General features: G+C 39.3%; 1 protein-coding gene across 1 annotated transcript in view; it reads right to left on the minus strand.

Moving 5' to 3' along the window:
* The window catches only part of LOC308388897 (VPS10 domain-containing receptor SorCS1-like), a 56,788-nt gene continuing 38,481 nt past the window's right edge, over positions 1 to 18,307 (minus strand). The window contains exons 10-27 of the mRNA XM_080869869.1: positions 17,116 to 17,262; positions 15,308 to 15,410; positions 14,924 to 15,000; positions 14,190 to 14,281; positions 13,918 to 14,025; positions 13,472 to 13,589; positions 13,174 to 13,307; positions 12,042 to 12,155; positions 11,123 to 11,294; positions 10,648 to 10,834; positions 9,571 to 9,704; positions 9,345 to 9,468; positions 7,612 to 7,724; positions 6,573 to 6,707; positions 3,237 to 3,336; positions 2,833 to 2,941; positions 1,650 to 1,804; positions 1 to 367 (exon numbers count right to left, since the gene is read on the minus strand). Coding sequence (XP_080725995.1) covers positions 309 to 367; positions 1,650 to 1,804; positions 2,833 to 2,941; positions 3,237 to 3,336; positions 6,573 to 6,707; positions 7,612 to 7,724; positions 9,345 to 9,468; positions 9,571 to 9,704; positions 10,648 to 10,834; positions 11,123 to 11,294; positions 12,042 to 12,155; positions 13,174 to 13,307; positions 13,472 to 13,589; positions 13,918 to 14,025; positions 14,190 to 14,281; positions 14,924 to 15,000; positions 15,308 to 15,410; positions 17,116 to 17,262 — 2,181 coding nt within the window. The 3' untranslated portion in view covers positions 1 to 308. The remainder of the gene's footprint in view (positions 368 to 1,649; positions 1,805 to 2,832; positions 2,942 to 3,236; positions 3,337 to 6,572; positions 6,708 to 7,611; positions 7,725 to 9,344; positions 9,469 to 9,570; positions 9,705 to 10,647; positions 10,835 to 11,122; positions 11,295 to 12,041; positions 12,156 to 13,173; positions 13,308 to 13,471; positions 13,590 to 13,917; positions 14,026 to 14,189; positions 14,282 to 14,923; positions 15,001 to 15,307; positions 15,411 to 17,115; positions 17,263 to 18,307) is intronic.

The raw sequence follows: 18,307 nt of genomic DNA on the forward strand, positions 1-18,307 counted from the left end.
ATATTTGGGCAGGCGCAGCTGTAACCAGCTGAGACTTCTTCCATTATGGATGTACATTATTTACATAAAAAGATCAGTGTCCTTGCAAAAATACAAGTATTTCAGTCAAAAAGTGTTCCTTTTCAAGAAGCAAGTATAAATCTGTACAGTCTCCTCAGAGGGATTAGGCAGCACAGTGTGAACTGGTCCATCCATGCATGGGTAGCAAAACACTCGAGACCATTCATTGTGACCGTGGTTTCATAGCTTGCTGGAAGTAACTGCCAAAGAAGATGTATTGCTTTCGAGTCGGTCATAGACTCTCAACATTAAAACACATGGGGTGCTTCATCAGAGAGCTTGATGTCTGTGTGAGATGGCAGGTAGCCTGGCGAGGGAGAAGAAAGGAAAGCGACACGGGAGGAATTTTATGTATGCTATTTGCATGAGGGTGTATTTTTGCAGGCAAACACATTTATCTTGGATGGGTCGATTGTTTAGCTATGCGTGGAGGTAAATCAACCGGAACTTCATATATATTTCTTGATGAAAATGCTTTCACCACTCTGCTTCTTTGCAGCTGTACTAATTATTTTATTGGGTCAAATAATTCACCGAGACATTCTCATCACTTTAGCTCACACTTGGTTGTGCTTCGCTTACCTGTGCGTGCTAATACCTCACTGTGCCAAAGTCAGGCTGGGAAATACATAAATACATAACACAAAATAATAACTCTGTCTTGGCAACTCGTCTGACAATACACGGGGAGGAAAAATAGAATTGGCACTTAATAGTAAGCGAATATCAAGTCAGCGAGCTTTAACTTGTGGCCAGTGCTCCTGACTGCGACAATTTTCTTTAATGTTTCAAATATTTATTATTTACAAATAAAGACACGATGCCTTTCAGTGAACACAGTTTTAGCATGTCGCGATTAAGATATAGCTTTCTGATTTCCTAGCACGTGGCTAGTCATTTTTTTTGCCAAACATTTGGTTCATCTTTACTGAAGACACTGCTACATACAGTATCAAACAAGACGTCTTCTGGGAATCATACAATAAAAATGTATCAGGTGTAGCATCATGCGTTTGTCAATGTACATGTTCAAAACTATGATTCTTAATGGAAGAGCGTACTAGTCAACAAGAAATACCAGATTTATGTTGCACAGTTTCATTATTTCAGTTTCTCTGTGAATTTCCACTTTAAGTAACTCTCACTTTCGCTCCTGCCATGATTGTCCAGAAGATTCCACCAGGATAATCCTCTTTGAACTCATTATCTACATTTGCTCCCTTCAATTATAGCCCGTAAAGTAAGTGTGCCCTTTTTGGCTTCTTCACAGACACTGCTGTAAACCGTGTTTTATAGTTCATTCTGAATAAAAAAAATTTAAACTGTTGACAGTGCTTTCTGTGGGATCTCCAAATTAATGGCGATAATGTCCCAGAAAAGAAACAAATCTTCTAAATGTCATTTTGTTATTGCTCTTAGCACTACAAATAAAATTCCAGTTACCTCAATTCTATCAGGTAAGTAATTATGCAGTTTTAGTGACAAGTACACCGCCGGCTTGGCTGCCTGGGAAGATGACACCTATTTTGTTGCTTAAAAAACTGATACAAGCTGAATAAAGCCTGTAGCTTTAACAAAGCGCTACACACCTCTGCTTTTTGAGTCCAGCTGTACATCCACGTGATCCAGTGCGGTCAGCTTGTCCCCCTCAGGGTTTGGGACGGCTATGGAGGTCACTGACGGGATGACCTCTTGTTCTTTGTCAGGCTGCTCTGCCGTGTATGTGTTCATGCCTGGGATCTTCCTGCAGGTCGTGCACAAGGTGGGGAAAGGGAAGCAAGTTAATGGAAACCTGCCATCAGGTCTGTTTCACTAATGCCTTCACTAGGCATAATGTGTCACGCACTATTTTTAACTGTTAAGGATGGGAGAGGATTGCTTGAAAGCTGGAAACTAGGGCATTTTGCATTCCACTGGGCATTGCTCTCTCACTTTTCGTATTGTTCACCTCACTTTTCAATCAATTTTTCATCCCCTCAGATGCATCCCCAATTCTGCTTAAAACTGACATCTTGCATTTCTAATTTCAGATTCACCCCCTTGTGTTTTTGTGCTGCAGCTGGTGCTGTGACATTTGGGGGAGCTTAAGAACTCCAAGTTGATTTCTTAATGTAGTAATTACTATCCATAAAGTTCAGCAGTGTTTGCTTTATAATGAGTAAAATTCCACAAACTACTGACGAACAAAACCATCCCCCTGTGATTGGCATGGGATTACCTCCAGCAGAGGATGCTATTTACTGTATGTCCCTCACTGTATAATGTGTGTTGTCTCAGGATTCATCTTCTCAACCTTTCCTGCCATTCTGCAGAGTATGCCTCACCTTGGATAGCTGTGTTTAGCATTTCCGAAAGGTCAACCCTCACATTGTCAGATAGATGAATATTGATAACTGCAGGACTCTGACACCCATTCAGCGCTCTGGGAGAATTGATTAGCCTGTCATTCCCTGTAATATTCTGCAGATTGAGACAGAGGGGAATTGTCTTATTTCTCAAGCTATTATTGTGTCGTGGATGTCCATAACTCAGAGATATATGGAGTCTGAATACTTCTGGAAAGTTTTAGGAGTTCGGCAGTTAGGTGCTTGCTTCTAGATAATGGGAGCAACCCTAAATAGGGCCGTGCGAATACACACAAACAAACAAAGCAATAACGTATTTTATCGCAGACAACTTCATGGATGCGTCTGCAAATCAGAGGGCTTATTTTTATGACTCCGCCTAACTTATCTTTCTCTGACTGTGCTCTGTCACCCAAGTATTTTGTACCTTTTAAATTTATATATAACAAAGGCAGCCAGGCCCATCAGGACAACTGACACCAGCATGATGACCGCCGTGCCGCTGTGGCCACTATCACTGCTGTCCACGAGAGGAGCTTTGAAGCAGAAAGATGGAGAAAATGAGCAATTCTGTTAAATATCAGTCAGCGCAGTATAAACAGAGAGAACATGGAAAACGAATACAACAATATGACAAATTACATAAGCATTTGAAAAGCTGAAAGCTCGTTCACATGTAGATCTCATTTTCAGCCTCAAACTAGAAGAACCGCACACAGTCTGGCCCCAACACGACCCCAGAAATGGGGTCTGGAACACATCTCTAACAAAAATGGATCAGACTGCCTGCCATTTGTTCAGGTAGGTGTGTGACAGACGCAGCAGGCTCACCTGGAGACAGCCGTGTGGCGTACACGTTTACCTGCACCCCCGGTTTGAGTGTGAACTGGATGAGGTCTTGGTTCAGAGCACTTAGCAGAACCTGAGAAAGCTATGACGAGAAGTGGCAGAGCGGAGAAGGCTCAGTTAGCGGCAGCTGTATAGGAATATTTCACAGTCATCAATATTTCAACCACAGCCATTCCATCCAACAGCTTGAATTATGGATCAGAGTTTTTGCTTCCTTCTAAAGAGGAGCAAATGGTGATGTGACACAGGGAAAACCAAACCTGCTGCACTGAAACCTAACAGGCTTTAATGGTGGGGGAAAAACCTTATCAGGTAACCAGGTGTTCTGCTTATGGTGTGGCAGCGACATTAAAAAATAATCTTCTGCCATTTCCATCACAGCGGGGAGTTTTTCAAACTATTTCCTTGTCATGCTTCCTTTTAAAGGGAATGTGATTTGCCCATTTATAGGTTCAGTGAGGCAACATTATTGGAAATCAAAGTGTGTTCTAATATCTTAAAATTGCTGTTTTAATTTTTCTCCCTGAAGAGACTCAAGTTCCCCTGCTTTTCACACCTTGATGAAGCAGTCATTTAGCAAGAGACCAAAATGCCTTCCCAGTGCCCATTTGAGTCCTTAGCCATGCCTCACTAATTCCATCTCGCTCTTTCTAAAATCTTTCCACTGGTTAAAATTAGACCGCTCTACACAGTATGAATAATTACTTTTTGTTCTAGTGGCATATCAGGGTCAGTAAATCTATTACACATTTTAATAAGCTCCTCCACACATGCACTCATCGATGCACATGTGTATGTGTTGGCGCTCACTCAGTGCCTCCACATTGCAAGTCATTCACTGGAGATGAGAACAGTGAACTGAAGATTTATTACCCTATTGTCTGTGAGGTTCTGCCAGGTAATCAGACAGGCTTTAGATAAATACATCTCTTTAATTCCCAATCCCAGCCGCCTGCCCCAGATTGTCTCCTTTCTCGATGGTGCCAATTATATGATGCATCAATGTAATTAAATACCTATTAACGTAGTTCAAGACTGACTGTGAGCCAGCAAAATTATGTTTACTTGTGATACATTGTAGTCTCTTCCGTTATGAATAAATGAGCTTGTCTAGCTTTAAAAAAACATCTCTGTTTTATTGCTTTGTTTACCTATTTGATAGCTTTTCCGAACATGATGCACGATACATTTCCAGGAATATTATTTCACAGCAAGAAAATAACAACCACGAAGCCCGGGCGGCTTAAAATAAAGTTGTTATCGTTACCCAAAGGTTTATGCAAGTCTCAAAACTTCACAGAGGTGACTGTCAGTCCAATTACACATTCTGAGATACTCTGAGTGTTATTTCAGTGCGCTGATGGATGCAGCAGTGCTTTTACACGGGAAGGCATTGCCCTCTAGTGTTGACATAAAGTATTACATTTTAGGAGTGCCTGAAATACAATATGCATCTGTGGAAACACTGAAATAATTAACAGTTTAGTGATACAGATTTAAAATCAGTTTGGAGGTTCTGTGAAATAATATGCGTGATAAGGAAGAGAAATACTGATTAAATAGGGGTATACTCAAAAAACAAGAAAGTACATGAGGACAGACTATTGAGACGCTACTGAAAGATTGGCTCGTGTAAGAAAAGAGCCTATGGGGTCTATATAATAATAACAATGAGCCTATATGGAACACATTCCTCTTATTCACTGAGTTCTCACTTGATGGACTACACCAGAGTTTGTGCATGCTTTAGCCCAATTACCACAAAAAATGTACAGTCCTCATTACGGCTGACCTTTTCCAAGGCATAACATCATATTTTTCCTCACCACCAAGCAGCCAGTGGCATCCATTCATTTCACAATGGTATGAAAATGCATTTTCAGAGACTTTAAACTTGGCTGACTTCGGTAATCCATCACAATGAGCATCACGTCTGCATTTATTTTTGTCAGAGTTAACCTTAATGTTAGGTGGTGATGGAGTGCAGACTTTCCAAGTCAAGCTGCACTTAAAACTGTGTTACTATGCAACTATAATGTAACTCTGACAAAAATAAGAGCAGACATTATGCTCATTTTGATGTATTGTCTTGCCAGAACAAGTTTCAAGTCTCCCCAAGTTGATGATTGGAATGGAAAAAAAAGGGAAACTGTGGCACCAAAGAAGGCAGAAGACATTTTAAGAAGTAATAAAGAAAAGCATAAAATAATTGGATAATAATTAGGTAGTCTCTCGCATAACAGACTCTGTCTGTCAAACACATAAAAGAAAAGAAAAACTGGAAACAGGAAATAATAGTCAGTAGTCAGAGATAAGAGAGGGGGAATTTGTGCAAATACAATTTCATTTCAGCGCACACATACTTCCAGTACTGTGGACAAACAGAGAGAAAGGGAAGTTAAGATGTAACTCTCCTTAAAACACTTCTCCAATACATATAACCAAAGACTCTAAAAACAGCTTGATGCTCCACATCAATCGGAAATTGGAGAAAGAATCTTAGATAATTAGGGATGATTGCAGCAATATATGAGAAACTGAAATTTATGCAAAGAGTTTCTCAGGGGGGGAAAAAATCAATGCAGGAGGCAGTGTGGTGAAAAAAAAAATTGCAGACCACTTTCATTTTTATCCTTTAGCTTAAGACTATGGTATGGTAAATACAATGTTCTGTGTATCTGCAAAGCAAGATGCAACCCTGTGGTGACAGAAACTGTTCTGAGTTTTCGTCTGGGTTTGTATTTTTTGAAAGCAGGAGATAATGATGTCTGGTTTCCGAATGTTATTTTCTAGTTTATCAAGAGTTTTGTGATTCAGCCTCAGTCTGTCTTGTCCCCGGTCCCGGTGTCAAGCCTGTGAGTCTTAGTTTTGTCTCTGTGGTTATCTTACTTCCTGTTTTACTTCAATAGTCTCCTAACACATTCAGTTTTGCTTCCCTTGTCTCATTTGTCTAGATTAGTGTCACCTGTGTTCACACCTGTGGCCTGTCCTCTTGTTACCTCATGTGTATTTATGTCCTCAGTCCAGTCAGTGAGTTTATGTGGTGTTTTTAGAGTGCTACTTTTGGGTCCTCTCCTGCCTGCTAGACAGCTGCAGTGATAGAAAGATATGTTTTTAATACTTAGCTTATACTGATAGCTCAACAATCCTGTATGACACTCTGAAGGAAAGGAGGCATTCTCCTGAGATGTTCTCTCCTGAGATGGTCTCTTAACTCCTCAACTTCTTGTATTTATTTATTTTCTTTTGTGGATTACAGAAAACCAAAGTGTACTGAGTATCTGTCAAGGACCGTTATAGTGATTTATGAGACAGTACCTGATCCAGGTGTGCCCACTTTTCATCCATGGCTCTGTCACTTGGCCTCTTCTCAGGTACAATGAAAATCTCTGCTGTAGTTGGTAGCCCTGGAAGCACTGTGACCAGGAGCTGATCCTCACTGATTCCAGTGACCTTTTATAATAACAACAAAACCTCATTAAAAAAGGTTTTTGAACTGACACACTTTGAGGTGATAGTGTGCACTACGGCCCTGAAATACGATCCTTGGGGGTCATCTGTATTAACGAGTAAATTCTTTCTGCTTTCTGCTTCATATATCATTTGCCTAAGCACCAGTCACTGTCGAGGTATAATGCATGAATCAAGTTAAACATGCAAGTTCAATATGACAGTCTTTGGTAAAGGCCAGAGCTTTTAGTGCATTTGTGCCGTAACCAGAGGTCTGCTGTCAGTTTCTTGGTGCAAACTGTGGTCATATCTGACAAGACAGAAGGTCAAAGTGAATGTTTCATACTGAGGGCTACTGTCGGATATATATAGAGCTCAGTATCCAGGTCTTTTACATAACCCGCTGCTTTGATGACATCCCCACAGTGTCTGAAAGAGAAAACCAGGCACATTTAACCACAGTGTGGCTCTTTTTTACTAGAGGTTGTGGTGTTCTCTCACCGTCATTCTCTTCTTCACAGAGGCAAAAGGCAAGTGTCATAGCAGCACTTTTACTGCCCTTTAGTGTTTTGACATGTTCAGTTGAAAGCTTGCGCTCGTAATAATGATTTCGAGTGATGCGCTATGTCAGCGTTCAGAGCGAAACGACTAATTACACAGCTACTGAGGTTAAAGACACTGCAGCTATTGGAGTGAAACACTTGACAAGATCACATGCATACATTACAAATGTAGCGTAACCAAAATCTTAAGTGTTATCAGCTCACTAGACAGTGACTAGAGTTTTTTTCCCTCCTCCACACTAGTGTAAAGCTGCTAATTGCCAGAATCTAAATGAGATTTCTGAAGTTTAGTTTATTCCTACTCATGTTACAGCCTTTATAACACCAGCAGCTGAAAAACTGACCTGAACCATGCAGTTTTTCACAACTCTGGCGATGTCCTCTCTCCACTCAGACACCCCGGGGTTCAGCTCATCCAAATTAGATGAAAATGCCAACACGTGTGAGCGGAAATAATCTGAAATATAGGCAGAAATCTTCTTACTTCATGAAAAAAAAAACTCTTTAAACAATTATCCACTTCACACACTTCAAATAACCCTTACACTGACTGGCAAAAGTGTCGTTTCTTGCATATATTTTTTGGTCTGGTGACCTTCTTATTTCATTTTAGAATACATTGTTTATTCCTGTGCATGCATCATTAGCTGCAGCTAAATCCTCAACTTTGTTTATTAGCTGCTACAAGAAAAGACAGTCGGAGTGCCAGTGATAAAATGTATTGATTGTACTACTGGCAGAATGTAAAATGAACTGCTTCACACTGGAGATCTGCTATAGCGCTAAGTGTTTCATTAGATTCAAAGAGCAGCCCCAGGACTCCTCAAAAATTGGTATTTTCATTAAAATTTACATCTTTTTAAATGTTAGTAAACAATTTATATCAAAAAAATAAATAGAAATTCTGTGCAGAGTTTCTGCTGTCTTTGTCTGTGTTACATGTATTTTTATTGTTTATGGTGAGGGTGGCACAGAGGTGCAGTGGTTAACACTGCTGTTTAGCAAGAAGGGCCTCGGTTTGAATCCACTGTGTGTCTGTGTGGTGTTTGCATGTTTGCCTTTTGCCTCCATAAGTACACTCCAGGTATAATTTCCCCCCACAGCTCATGACATGCATGTTGATTGGAAATTCTTTGTAAAATTGGCCACAGGTGTGAGTGTGAATGGTTGGTCCTCTCTGTGTTAGCTTTGCGATATTCTGGTGGCCTGTCCAGGTTACACCCTGCCTTTCACCCTGTGATGGCTGGGATAGGCTCGAAACTTTAATTGGATAAGCAGAAGAAAATGCATGCATTTAAAGTTGAGTGATGGGTCCTGTTCATGTGCCAGTTCCATATGTGGTACAATTAACTTTGCAAACTAGCATAAAAAGTGAACGAAATTTAAAGAAATGCTCTGTCATTATTTATAATTACCTTCATTTATACTAGAAAAAAATAGCAGTGTCCTGGCCAAGAAAGACAACAGTGCAATCATAAGTTGCATAATTTAGTAGCACATACACATTCAAAACTATACACACATTGTTAATTGCAAGCAATAAAAATAAAAATAAAACACAGAAACAACCAAAATTCATAAAGTTGATTGTCTGTAAAAAATGAATATCTTTGTAAAAGTAATTGTAATTCCAGAAACAACAGGCAAAACATCTGGAGCCTGAAGTAAATGCCCCCAAGTCATTAAAAATAGAATTAAGTTCATTAAGTAAGAACAGTTCTTACTTAATGAACTGGTCTCACTTGCTTACCCAGGCTTAAACTTGGATCATAGAAACACTGCAGCAATGCTTTTATGTTTTCTGGCACATCTCATAACCCCTACAGAGCTTTCACATGATCAAAACTGTAGTTACTAAACTAAACAATTTCTACTGCAACACAGCCAGCGTCCTTCACTCATGAATGGCACGAGATGTGGCTGAAAGAAGCATCACTGAACCCTTTTTTTTGTGCTGTCAGAAGCCATAAAGTTTTCAAGTTATTCACTCTCAATTTCTAGAGGCAAAACAATTATCGAATGGCTACTTAAGTGCATTAGGTGAAGAAAATGATGGTAACATAAAAAAGATACATACCATAAACTGATACCCTCTTTTGATCTTGATGGACAGTGTTGCCCACTGAAGCCTGAACAGTAACAGTGTGAGTTCCCTCCTTGGAGAAAGTGAAGGGCATTGCGCCACTGAGGGTCACAACAGGCTAAAAAGGCATAGAGGCATGAGATGAGATGAAACTGTCTACTATCTATCATGCTGCTCAGTAAACAGGCGGCATGGTTTAGTAGGAGAAAGTATGGCTTACCTCCGTTTTGTTATCAAACCACCAGTAATAAGTGACTGTTCCCACATCACTGGGCTGTAGCACTGTGGTAAGGTTTACTGCTTTGTTCTTGATGACCACTGACGGAGCAGAAAGCTGGACCTGCTCGAGTTGACCTTTAGAGGGAAAATACAGAAACTCCAAAGTCGTACCTTTTGTTAAAATGCGTAAACGTAAAGCTTTCATGGTGCTCCAAATTTCAAGAGAAACCACGTATTTGATCACACAGTATTCTGGCACAACAATGGCGGCCTGGAACACATTGACAGGCAGGATGGAGCTGAATGCGCTTCAGGAGTGGTTTGACAAGTGTCTGCAGATGTTTTGATGTTTTTGCACCCATGAAAGTGCCACTATTGGAATCTGTTATAATGAGGTAAATTCAAGCTGACCAGTGGCGCTCTTTTCTGTCAACAAGGAGACAACAAACAGCTGTCTTTCACACCCACGCTGGATGAATGACACTCAAAGCTTTTTTTCTTTTTTTTTCGGTGAAGTCTTACTTTAATGAGCCGATCTGAACCCGCAGAAGGAGCGTGAGTGCATTTTCAAACCACTTTTTCACTCTAAAGGTTCAAAAGTCCAAGTGTTTTGATCTATTTGAAGGCTGGTGCAAAGTTAGCTGTATTATATACGTGTATATTCCAGCTCCATATTTTTATTTTTGGACATGGCTTTGCATGATTCAGATTTCAAAATAATCCTCATTTATCTTACACTGGGCCATGGTGTAGACCCTCAAGCTGTTTTAGCTCCCTTTAAGCCAACTTTCGTCTGATGTAAACAATTAACAGAAGGTTTGAACAGCAGGTGGGTGGGGCATCTGTGAGCTAGAGCTGTATTGCCTGAGCTGATTGTATTAAAGATGTCACTGACATCATACAACACCAAGATCAGAAAAAAACTGTGTGAATCATGTGAACTTTTAAGGTTTAATATGAGCATTGCATTATGAATGATGCCTATAAATCTAGCATGGAAGTGGAAGTGTATGCATTATATGATTTTGTATGCTTTAGCAGGAGCTTATCCAGGACAAGTTACTTTTTTTCCACTCACAGGAGACATGGAGGTAGAGCACGATCCTTTCAAAGCCCAGAGCGTTGTTTGCTGTAGCAGAAACTTGGTAGATGCCAACTTTACTGTAGATATGCTTGACCCCGTCGTCGATGGAGCTTATATTCACATAGGATATAGCGGTTCCATCACCAAAGTCCACTGTTATACTTGTCATGGAGCCAAGACCCTTGCAAAAGAAAAGAAAATACTGTCACTCACGCTGTAACCTTGGTTGTTTGTCAGCATTCTCGCTGACACACAACCGTGTGCTTTTTCTCTAATATCTACTGGAATGAGATCATGCTGTAAATCATGTCACAGCATATTTATTTGATGTGCTGCTGCTCGGTCCTCTGTGATATGTTCATGACAGCATCTTGGTATACAGTACACCAATAAAAGAGCATGCACCCTAAAAGCTTCACCCTATAATGTAAAGTACATGGGTTTTTTTTTTCTTAAGTGAACTCAGCACCTCTTCCAGAAACACCAAGAAGGTGACATTCTTTCCCAAAGTTGCTACCAGCGTTCCCTCATTGGTGAAGAGCTGGAGGCCCTTGGGAGCCTGACTGGGACACTTTTGTCGTCTGGGGCTGTACTTTAACAGGTTTCCCTCGGTGCAGTTGTTAGACAAAGCTCTGTGATATCTAGAATTCGTAAAAGAAAAGAGAGGACTTCTAAAATAAAGGACTGTCAGACACGGCATGAGCATAAAAGCAGGCACAACCCATGTAGACAGTGGATACGACTGTTTGTCATATTTAACTGCTGTATTAGGTGAGTTTAATTAGCCTGTTATGAATAGATATTAATGCAAACAGATTTATTACTGGATATTTTTTTAATCATATTTCCCACATATGTTGGCTGGTTTAGTCTTGTTTAATGACTAGTTTTTAAGCAGCATGTGACGTGATGTTCAGTGTGGTGGGAAGCCTGTGCTATACAGCTGGCTTATTTTGGCTGACAGTTAAATAGTGGCAATAAATATAAGCAAGCCTCGCTCTTAATCTGAAGTAAGAAAATCAGAGGTTTGATCTTTTTAATTACCTAAACTCCACACACGTCTCTTTCAAGCATGTTTTCCATCTGTTTTTAACCTTGGAAATTACATTGTATGAAAACTACTATTTTAACACAACAACTGGTGATTCATGAAGGCTGATTTGAAACTAACTAAAAACATTTGTGCATCTGCTGCTTGTTTTTCTGGCATCATTTCAATCTGGTTCTACCAGAAATCTCATCCTGTGAAAACTGCCACCAAGTGCTAGCTCGGTGGGGGATATTTGATCTCTCTACTATTGATGGTCTTTACTGTGCAATGTAAACTGCATTGACAAATAAAACTTGAATTAAATCAAAAACATAATGAACAAGTGACTCAAGCATACCCTGTGGTGTTGAGAAAGCTGTCCCCTGCGATGCAGTCTCTAGATGTTGCTGAATGAACAAACCAGAAAGCTGGAGCACAGGTGCCATCGATCTGCCTCTCGAACCCATAGTCGCTGTTTCAGTAGGGAAAAAGACACTATTATCAAGATTACGGATCGTTTATTTATATATTAAAAAAATACCCAAACCCCACACCAAAAAATAAAAATAAAAAAATCAATAACTACATGCATCCTTCAAACAGAAATGTTCTGGGCTAGAGAAAAGTCCCCACAGCAAAGCAGTATTTGAAGTTTTGATGTTTTTGGGGGGGTTGCATCAAATTTCTGAGGCAGCAAAAGCATTGTCTGTGTTAACACAAACACACAATTATAATACCTCTGCAAAGTATTCATCAGTAAGACTGATCTGTCAGAAATCTTTCATCATGATCAGGGAAACACTCTCTCAGGAGCCAGAAGTCATCTAGTAATAAAGTGGTGTTAAGCTTGTGTTATATTAGTTTGTGCTGCTCAATCAGCACCGGTTAGATGAGAAAGATAAAAGAAAGGATGAGACAGTCTGAAGTGATAAACAAGTATCGAAGCAATACTTGTTAGACATACAGAAGTAGCTAATAATAGAGTCTAGAGTGAACCACTACTGCTATTCATTATGGAAATCTATTCAAGGGCACTTGAATCATGCAGCAATGAACCTGCTTTCATGTGATTGCGAAGGCTGGGCACCCACATTTTTCTTTATCTCGTGATCATGTGGTGTTTAAACTTTTTATAATTGAGATTTTTCATACTTTTGCGATGCATATTATCATAAATATAAGTTTGGGTAACACCGTGTGGTAAAAGTGACATGATAAATGAACTGCACAATATACTAGGAAGCAGAAAAACATCTGTGTTCGTGAAACTTTTTTTTATTATTATTATTACCAAGTTATGTCCTAAATTTACAAAAGAACATGACTGAAATAGGAATAACAAGTAGTGAATTATAAAATAGATCTTTTCAAATACTGTTCTTGTTGTGCCTTAGGTTTACTTCACAGACTCTGCCTCTGGAGATTGATAAAGTGTTGTGCATTGGATTTAATGAAGTGAAAAGAGTGTAGCTGCAGAGAAGAGAACTCACCACTCAAAATCCGCCTCTGTGCACAGGCAGGAATCTGACATCTGGGAAATATACTGATCTCTGGCCTTGACACATCGAACATTTGCTTTCAGTTTTTGGAAGATTCTCTTCATTCCCATGATGCACACTTCACCCTGTGATTAATAATGCATCATAAACATTTCAGAAATTCTTTTTTTTGTTTCTTTTTTACCATCTTGCTTTTATTGTGCAGCTAAATCAAAGTGATTCTCTTGGCTTTAATCAATGGATGAATCTTCGCGTTATCATTAGTCAAATAGCAGAAAGACCGCCTTACCTCATTGTGCAACTGCCACGTCAGATAGTCGTCAGATGTGCACCGCTGTTGGAAAATGGACCGGAAGTCGATCTTGACGAGTTGCCACTCAGATCGATGACTGAAGTGACCGAATATTCTACACAAAAAAGTCAGAAAAGCCAGAAAATTAATCAAATGCGGGGTAGATTTGAGAAGAAATATGTGAAAAACCTGTAACTCCACTGATAATAATAATAATAATAATAATAATAATAATAACAATACACTGACTCTAACCCATGTTCTGCAGGAGCAGAGAAACCCTTCTTCTACATCTTGGCTGACGAAACCCAAAATCCATATCAAATAAAATCAAGAATATTGTGAACTCTTCTAAGTCTTCATCTGGGTAAAATATAATTAGCAAGGACGGTAATTAACTAAAATGAAACACATTGAGTCTTCATGGTTCCTTCAAATCTTACGTCATTATAAGGGTGTCCTCTCCAGGCTCCCCCAGCACCCCATCAACATAGAGCGGAGAGGAGGTGAAGCTATATTTGTCCCAGTTTCTGCCCTCATCAAAACTCAGCCTGAGGGAGAGAACAATGGTTGGATCACAGACAGACCAGCCACAAATAGAGTTGAATTCTGTATGAAAAGCATCAGAGGGGAAGCAACCCCCCCCCAAACTCCCTTGTTTTGAAGATTGAATACAGTCTCTAAAAAGATGTGGTGCGTCCTTGGAGAGCCTTACCATATGTGTCTAATTGGCAGAGGTGTGTGTCGGATGGCCACCAGAGATCCTCCTTGATTCAGGAAAAACACACTGTACTCTTCCTGAAAAACCTGCAGACATAATCAGCGCCACTTCATAACTCCAGAGAAAAATTCAAGTCTGCACAAAGTACAAGAACATGCATGTTCACACCTATACAACGAACAAGCAGGAACACACAAGAGTCTCAGCTGTGTGAATAAAGGAAAGCATCAAGCGAGCGTTGCTCTTATTGTTGATATTTTTTTCAGACTTAAGCCAATGGCAAAAAGTCTAAATGCTCCTTTTGTTTTATTTGTTTTAAAGATCAGATATGCACAAGGCTGGCTGTCAAACTTCACGCCTTTGTTTTTTTTGTTTTGTAGGGGTTTTTTTTGAAAATGTGACTGCAGCAACAGCAGCTGAAAACTGAGGAATGAAAGTTGGCAATGAAAGCTCAGATTCCCTGTTTTGTTCTCTTCTTCTTTGTTCAGATAATAGCTCACTAAAGTCATATGTTTTAAAACTTTTGTTCCGTATTACACTCAGTGAATAGTCATGGGGAAGACATTACTGGTTTCTTGAATGGATAAAAAGACTCAAAAGGAAAACCTGATTATACTCAACAGAGTAATACATTCAGAAAGCACTACCTATCGAGATGAAGACATTGTACAGGTACTAATATCACAAAATGTACCCATAGCCCTAATCTAACAGTTAATGTAATGTACCTCTCTCCAGGTGTTCCCAGCATCAGATGTGATGAAGATGCTGACATTAGCGTTGGTCAGCTCAGGTCCAACCACGCCTGAATACAAAAGATTTTTAATCTCAATTATTTTAAGCATGTCACGTTTTCAGATCCGATCGTTAATTCAGAACCAACAAAAAAGTGCTTTTGTTAGTCGTTCCACTAAAGAACATGCAACAGATGTGCAGGACAAACAGATTTCCTTTTATATTCTAAATTGTTGTCAGCTAAGAAAGACAGAGCTGGAATTGCATCTAAAAAAAACCAGATGTGACTGTGTGCTGAAGGATGTGAGCAAAGACCAGCATTAAGGCAGAGCGTAAACAACAGTATGGATGTGCAAAATAATCAAATATCGTCTCACCTGATGCTATTATGATTCCTGGAGCTGAGTCTTTGCTGACAATGTTTCCCGAGGTGTAAGGATTCTCTGATACGTGAAGGTGCAGGTGCAACGAACAGTATGGCTGCGAAACGCGAAGGACATTAGTTTTCCAAATCAAAATGAAACGTTAATATAGATCAGATCTATGCGCAGGAGATGATGTGAAGATTTGATTGTTATATACATGAGTAACTCAAAGCCCATATTTGGGCTTTTGTCTGTTGTAAAAAGACACAACAAGCATCAAAAATAATTACAACAACTAAAAAAAAACATTTTAGTTGCAGCTGTAGCCCAGTGGAATCAAAGCTTATGAAGCAATATGAGTCCCAACTAATGCTATTTCACATAGTGAGTAATGCTTAGTAAATATTGTCTTATTACAGTTCCCAAAATTAGTGGAAAATGGCTAGAGATAGAGATGCAGCAGTAGAGATAAATCTCTTACGAGTGTACGCTTGGTAGATTAAAAGGCAGTTTGGACGACAGAAAGTGTTTGTGGGACCTTTTTGGATTAAGTGCCTCTTTAGATTTAATTTATGGGCCTAGAATCTCTCTAAATTAAAAAAAGTTTTAATTTTCCTTTAATTTGTCGTTGACTAAGTCTGCCACTTATGCTTGTGCTCCTTATCTTTTATGATTTGACTTTACCTACCCTGGTGGAATAAGAAACAATGTGAAGCTTTGTACTGATTTATTTTTTTTTAAAGAAAAGAAAGAAAAATAAAGCAAAAATGCAATAATGTGCTGCATTTTAGCACACAAACAAAAAGCTATCCAAAAATCTATGGTACAGAGCAATACAGTAAAGTCTGGTTTTCAAAGCATGCTGGGATGCTATGCAAAACGTGAATAAAAATAAAATCCAGTGATTTTTAAATCATTTAATCACCACATGTTTAAAGCTAGAACTTGATGATTAAATCATCTTCATAATATTATAATAACATGTGACTGACATGGAAAAGCAGGAAAATGTCAGGAAACACCAAAGGTTAGGCAGCAAGTAAAATGTCTATGTTGCACATTCAGTACTACAGAAATAATACTAAAACTTATATTGAATTTACAGAATTTACTCATGTCGTAGTTCCATCATCCAGTGTTTTACACCCTATTCGTTGCCACTGCTGCTAACATCTTGTTGCATGAATAATATAAGCCTCTACGGGACACAGACACACTCTAAAATTCAACATCTGAGTGCAAAACTGGAGTTTTTAAAGGGGATTAATGTAAAGAGTGGCCTGAAAGTGCATCACAATTTTTCGTTCGTGATTTACGATGATCAAGTGCTCATGCCTGCAGTCATTCCCCAGTCCCGTATAGATTTGTGCAAATGTTGCACCCCTACTGCGTACGCAGTGCTGTAGTAATACTGTCTAGAGAGAGTGCGTACATACATGTTTGACTTCATCTAAGTTCTGTGCCAGGAACTGAGCAACACATAAGACGAAAATATGAACCTAGTACTCAGAGCAGTCTGGAGCCTGAGCTTTGGCTCATAGGGATTACATTTACACGTTTGAGTATGACTTAAAATAAGGAAAGGTATGGTATGTTCCCTTTACTTGTAGTAATATGTATTGAATATAAATGAATACTGGAAGGTAAACCTAATCATAACAGGTCTCTTCACTTACTGCCACATTCAGAACTGCGTTGCTATGGCACATAGTTATCAGCAGACTTTGACCATGGTCTAGCATGATTCACTGCGGTATTTTTGCAAGCAGATAATGGAAATCCAAATAACCAAATGTACCTCTTGTCAGTGGCCCACTTACTTGTTCACAATAGACCTTGTTTCCTTGGAGATCGGTTGCTGGAGCCTGAAGAAGACGCCAGTCTCTCCCCTTGTTGTATGTGATATAAGTTTTCACTTGGTTCTCGACAACTTTATTTGACAGGAACACCCCTTTAATCCCGGCAACCTGAGAACATGAGAGAAGGAGAGCAGTGGGGGGAAAAGTAACAAAAAAGGGAGGAAAAAAATAACCGTAAATTATTCAAACTTAAGTAAAGCTGAAGACCTAGTTTGGAAAGGAAGAGATGTCTGAAAGTGATAGTTTTTCCTGACATGGAGCACTATTTTGGACCATCTGTAGGACTCTGCAAAATCAAAACAACATATGGCACAGCCCTGAGATATGTCTTCTTCTTTGTATTTATGTGCAGAGAGATGCAGACTCTCACCTGCAGCTATCACTTGAGCTCACATTTCTCTTTCATTTCCACAAATCTTTGTCAAAGTATGAATGACCATTTAATATCTTCTACTGGTCACTGCAGCTAAGTGTTTCTGGGCAGAGAGCAGCATAACTACTGCTGATGGCTATCTTAGCTTTCAACAACATGATGCTTTTACTGCTGGCTAAGGATGAGGATAATCTAGGCTGATGTATACATGTGCAGCTGCTGCAACCTCGTAGTAGATCTGTCAGCACAGATATAATATGTTCAGGGCACTAGTTAAAGCCAGTATTCTGCACTGTGCCAATGCACCATCACTGACTGTGTTTTCGAAATGTGTATATGAATGATACCTTATCTAATGACTAAACCTGTTAAATGATTTCTTGTGAAACTGTAATGTTGCATGAAAAAGATGATAAAGCAGCCATAAAGTAGATATGAGAGAAGCACCCAGATGCTGCAGAATGAATGCAGTGTAACATCTGTTTCATTATAGAAGGGGCATCTAAAACATCTCAGTGCACTTAAGGAAAACACAGCAGAAAATCCACAAGAACTCTTATGAAAGTTTTTGTCCATCTGTTGGTGCTTTACTTGTCAGAGTCTGTTATGTTGCTCAAGAAAGATCCCAAACCAGTGATTTGACTTTTGTATGGTACTCTTAGAGACACATAGTGTCTCCGTTAGCGCTCCCCATGTTGCCATCAGAGTCCTCTTATAGTCAACAGTTTCAGTATATGGGTAAAAAAAAATTCAAGTGTTTTTCTGATTATTCATCTAAAA

Source organism: Rhamphochromis sp. 'chilingali', assembly GCF_963969265.1.
Source record: "Rhamphochromis sp. 'chilingali' genome assembly, chromosome: 20".
Lineage (NCBI taxonomy): Eukaryota > Metazoa > Chordata > Actinopteri > Cichliformes > Cichlidae > Rhamphochromis > Rhamphochromis sp. 'chilingali'.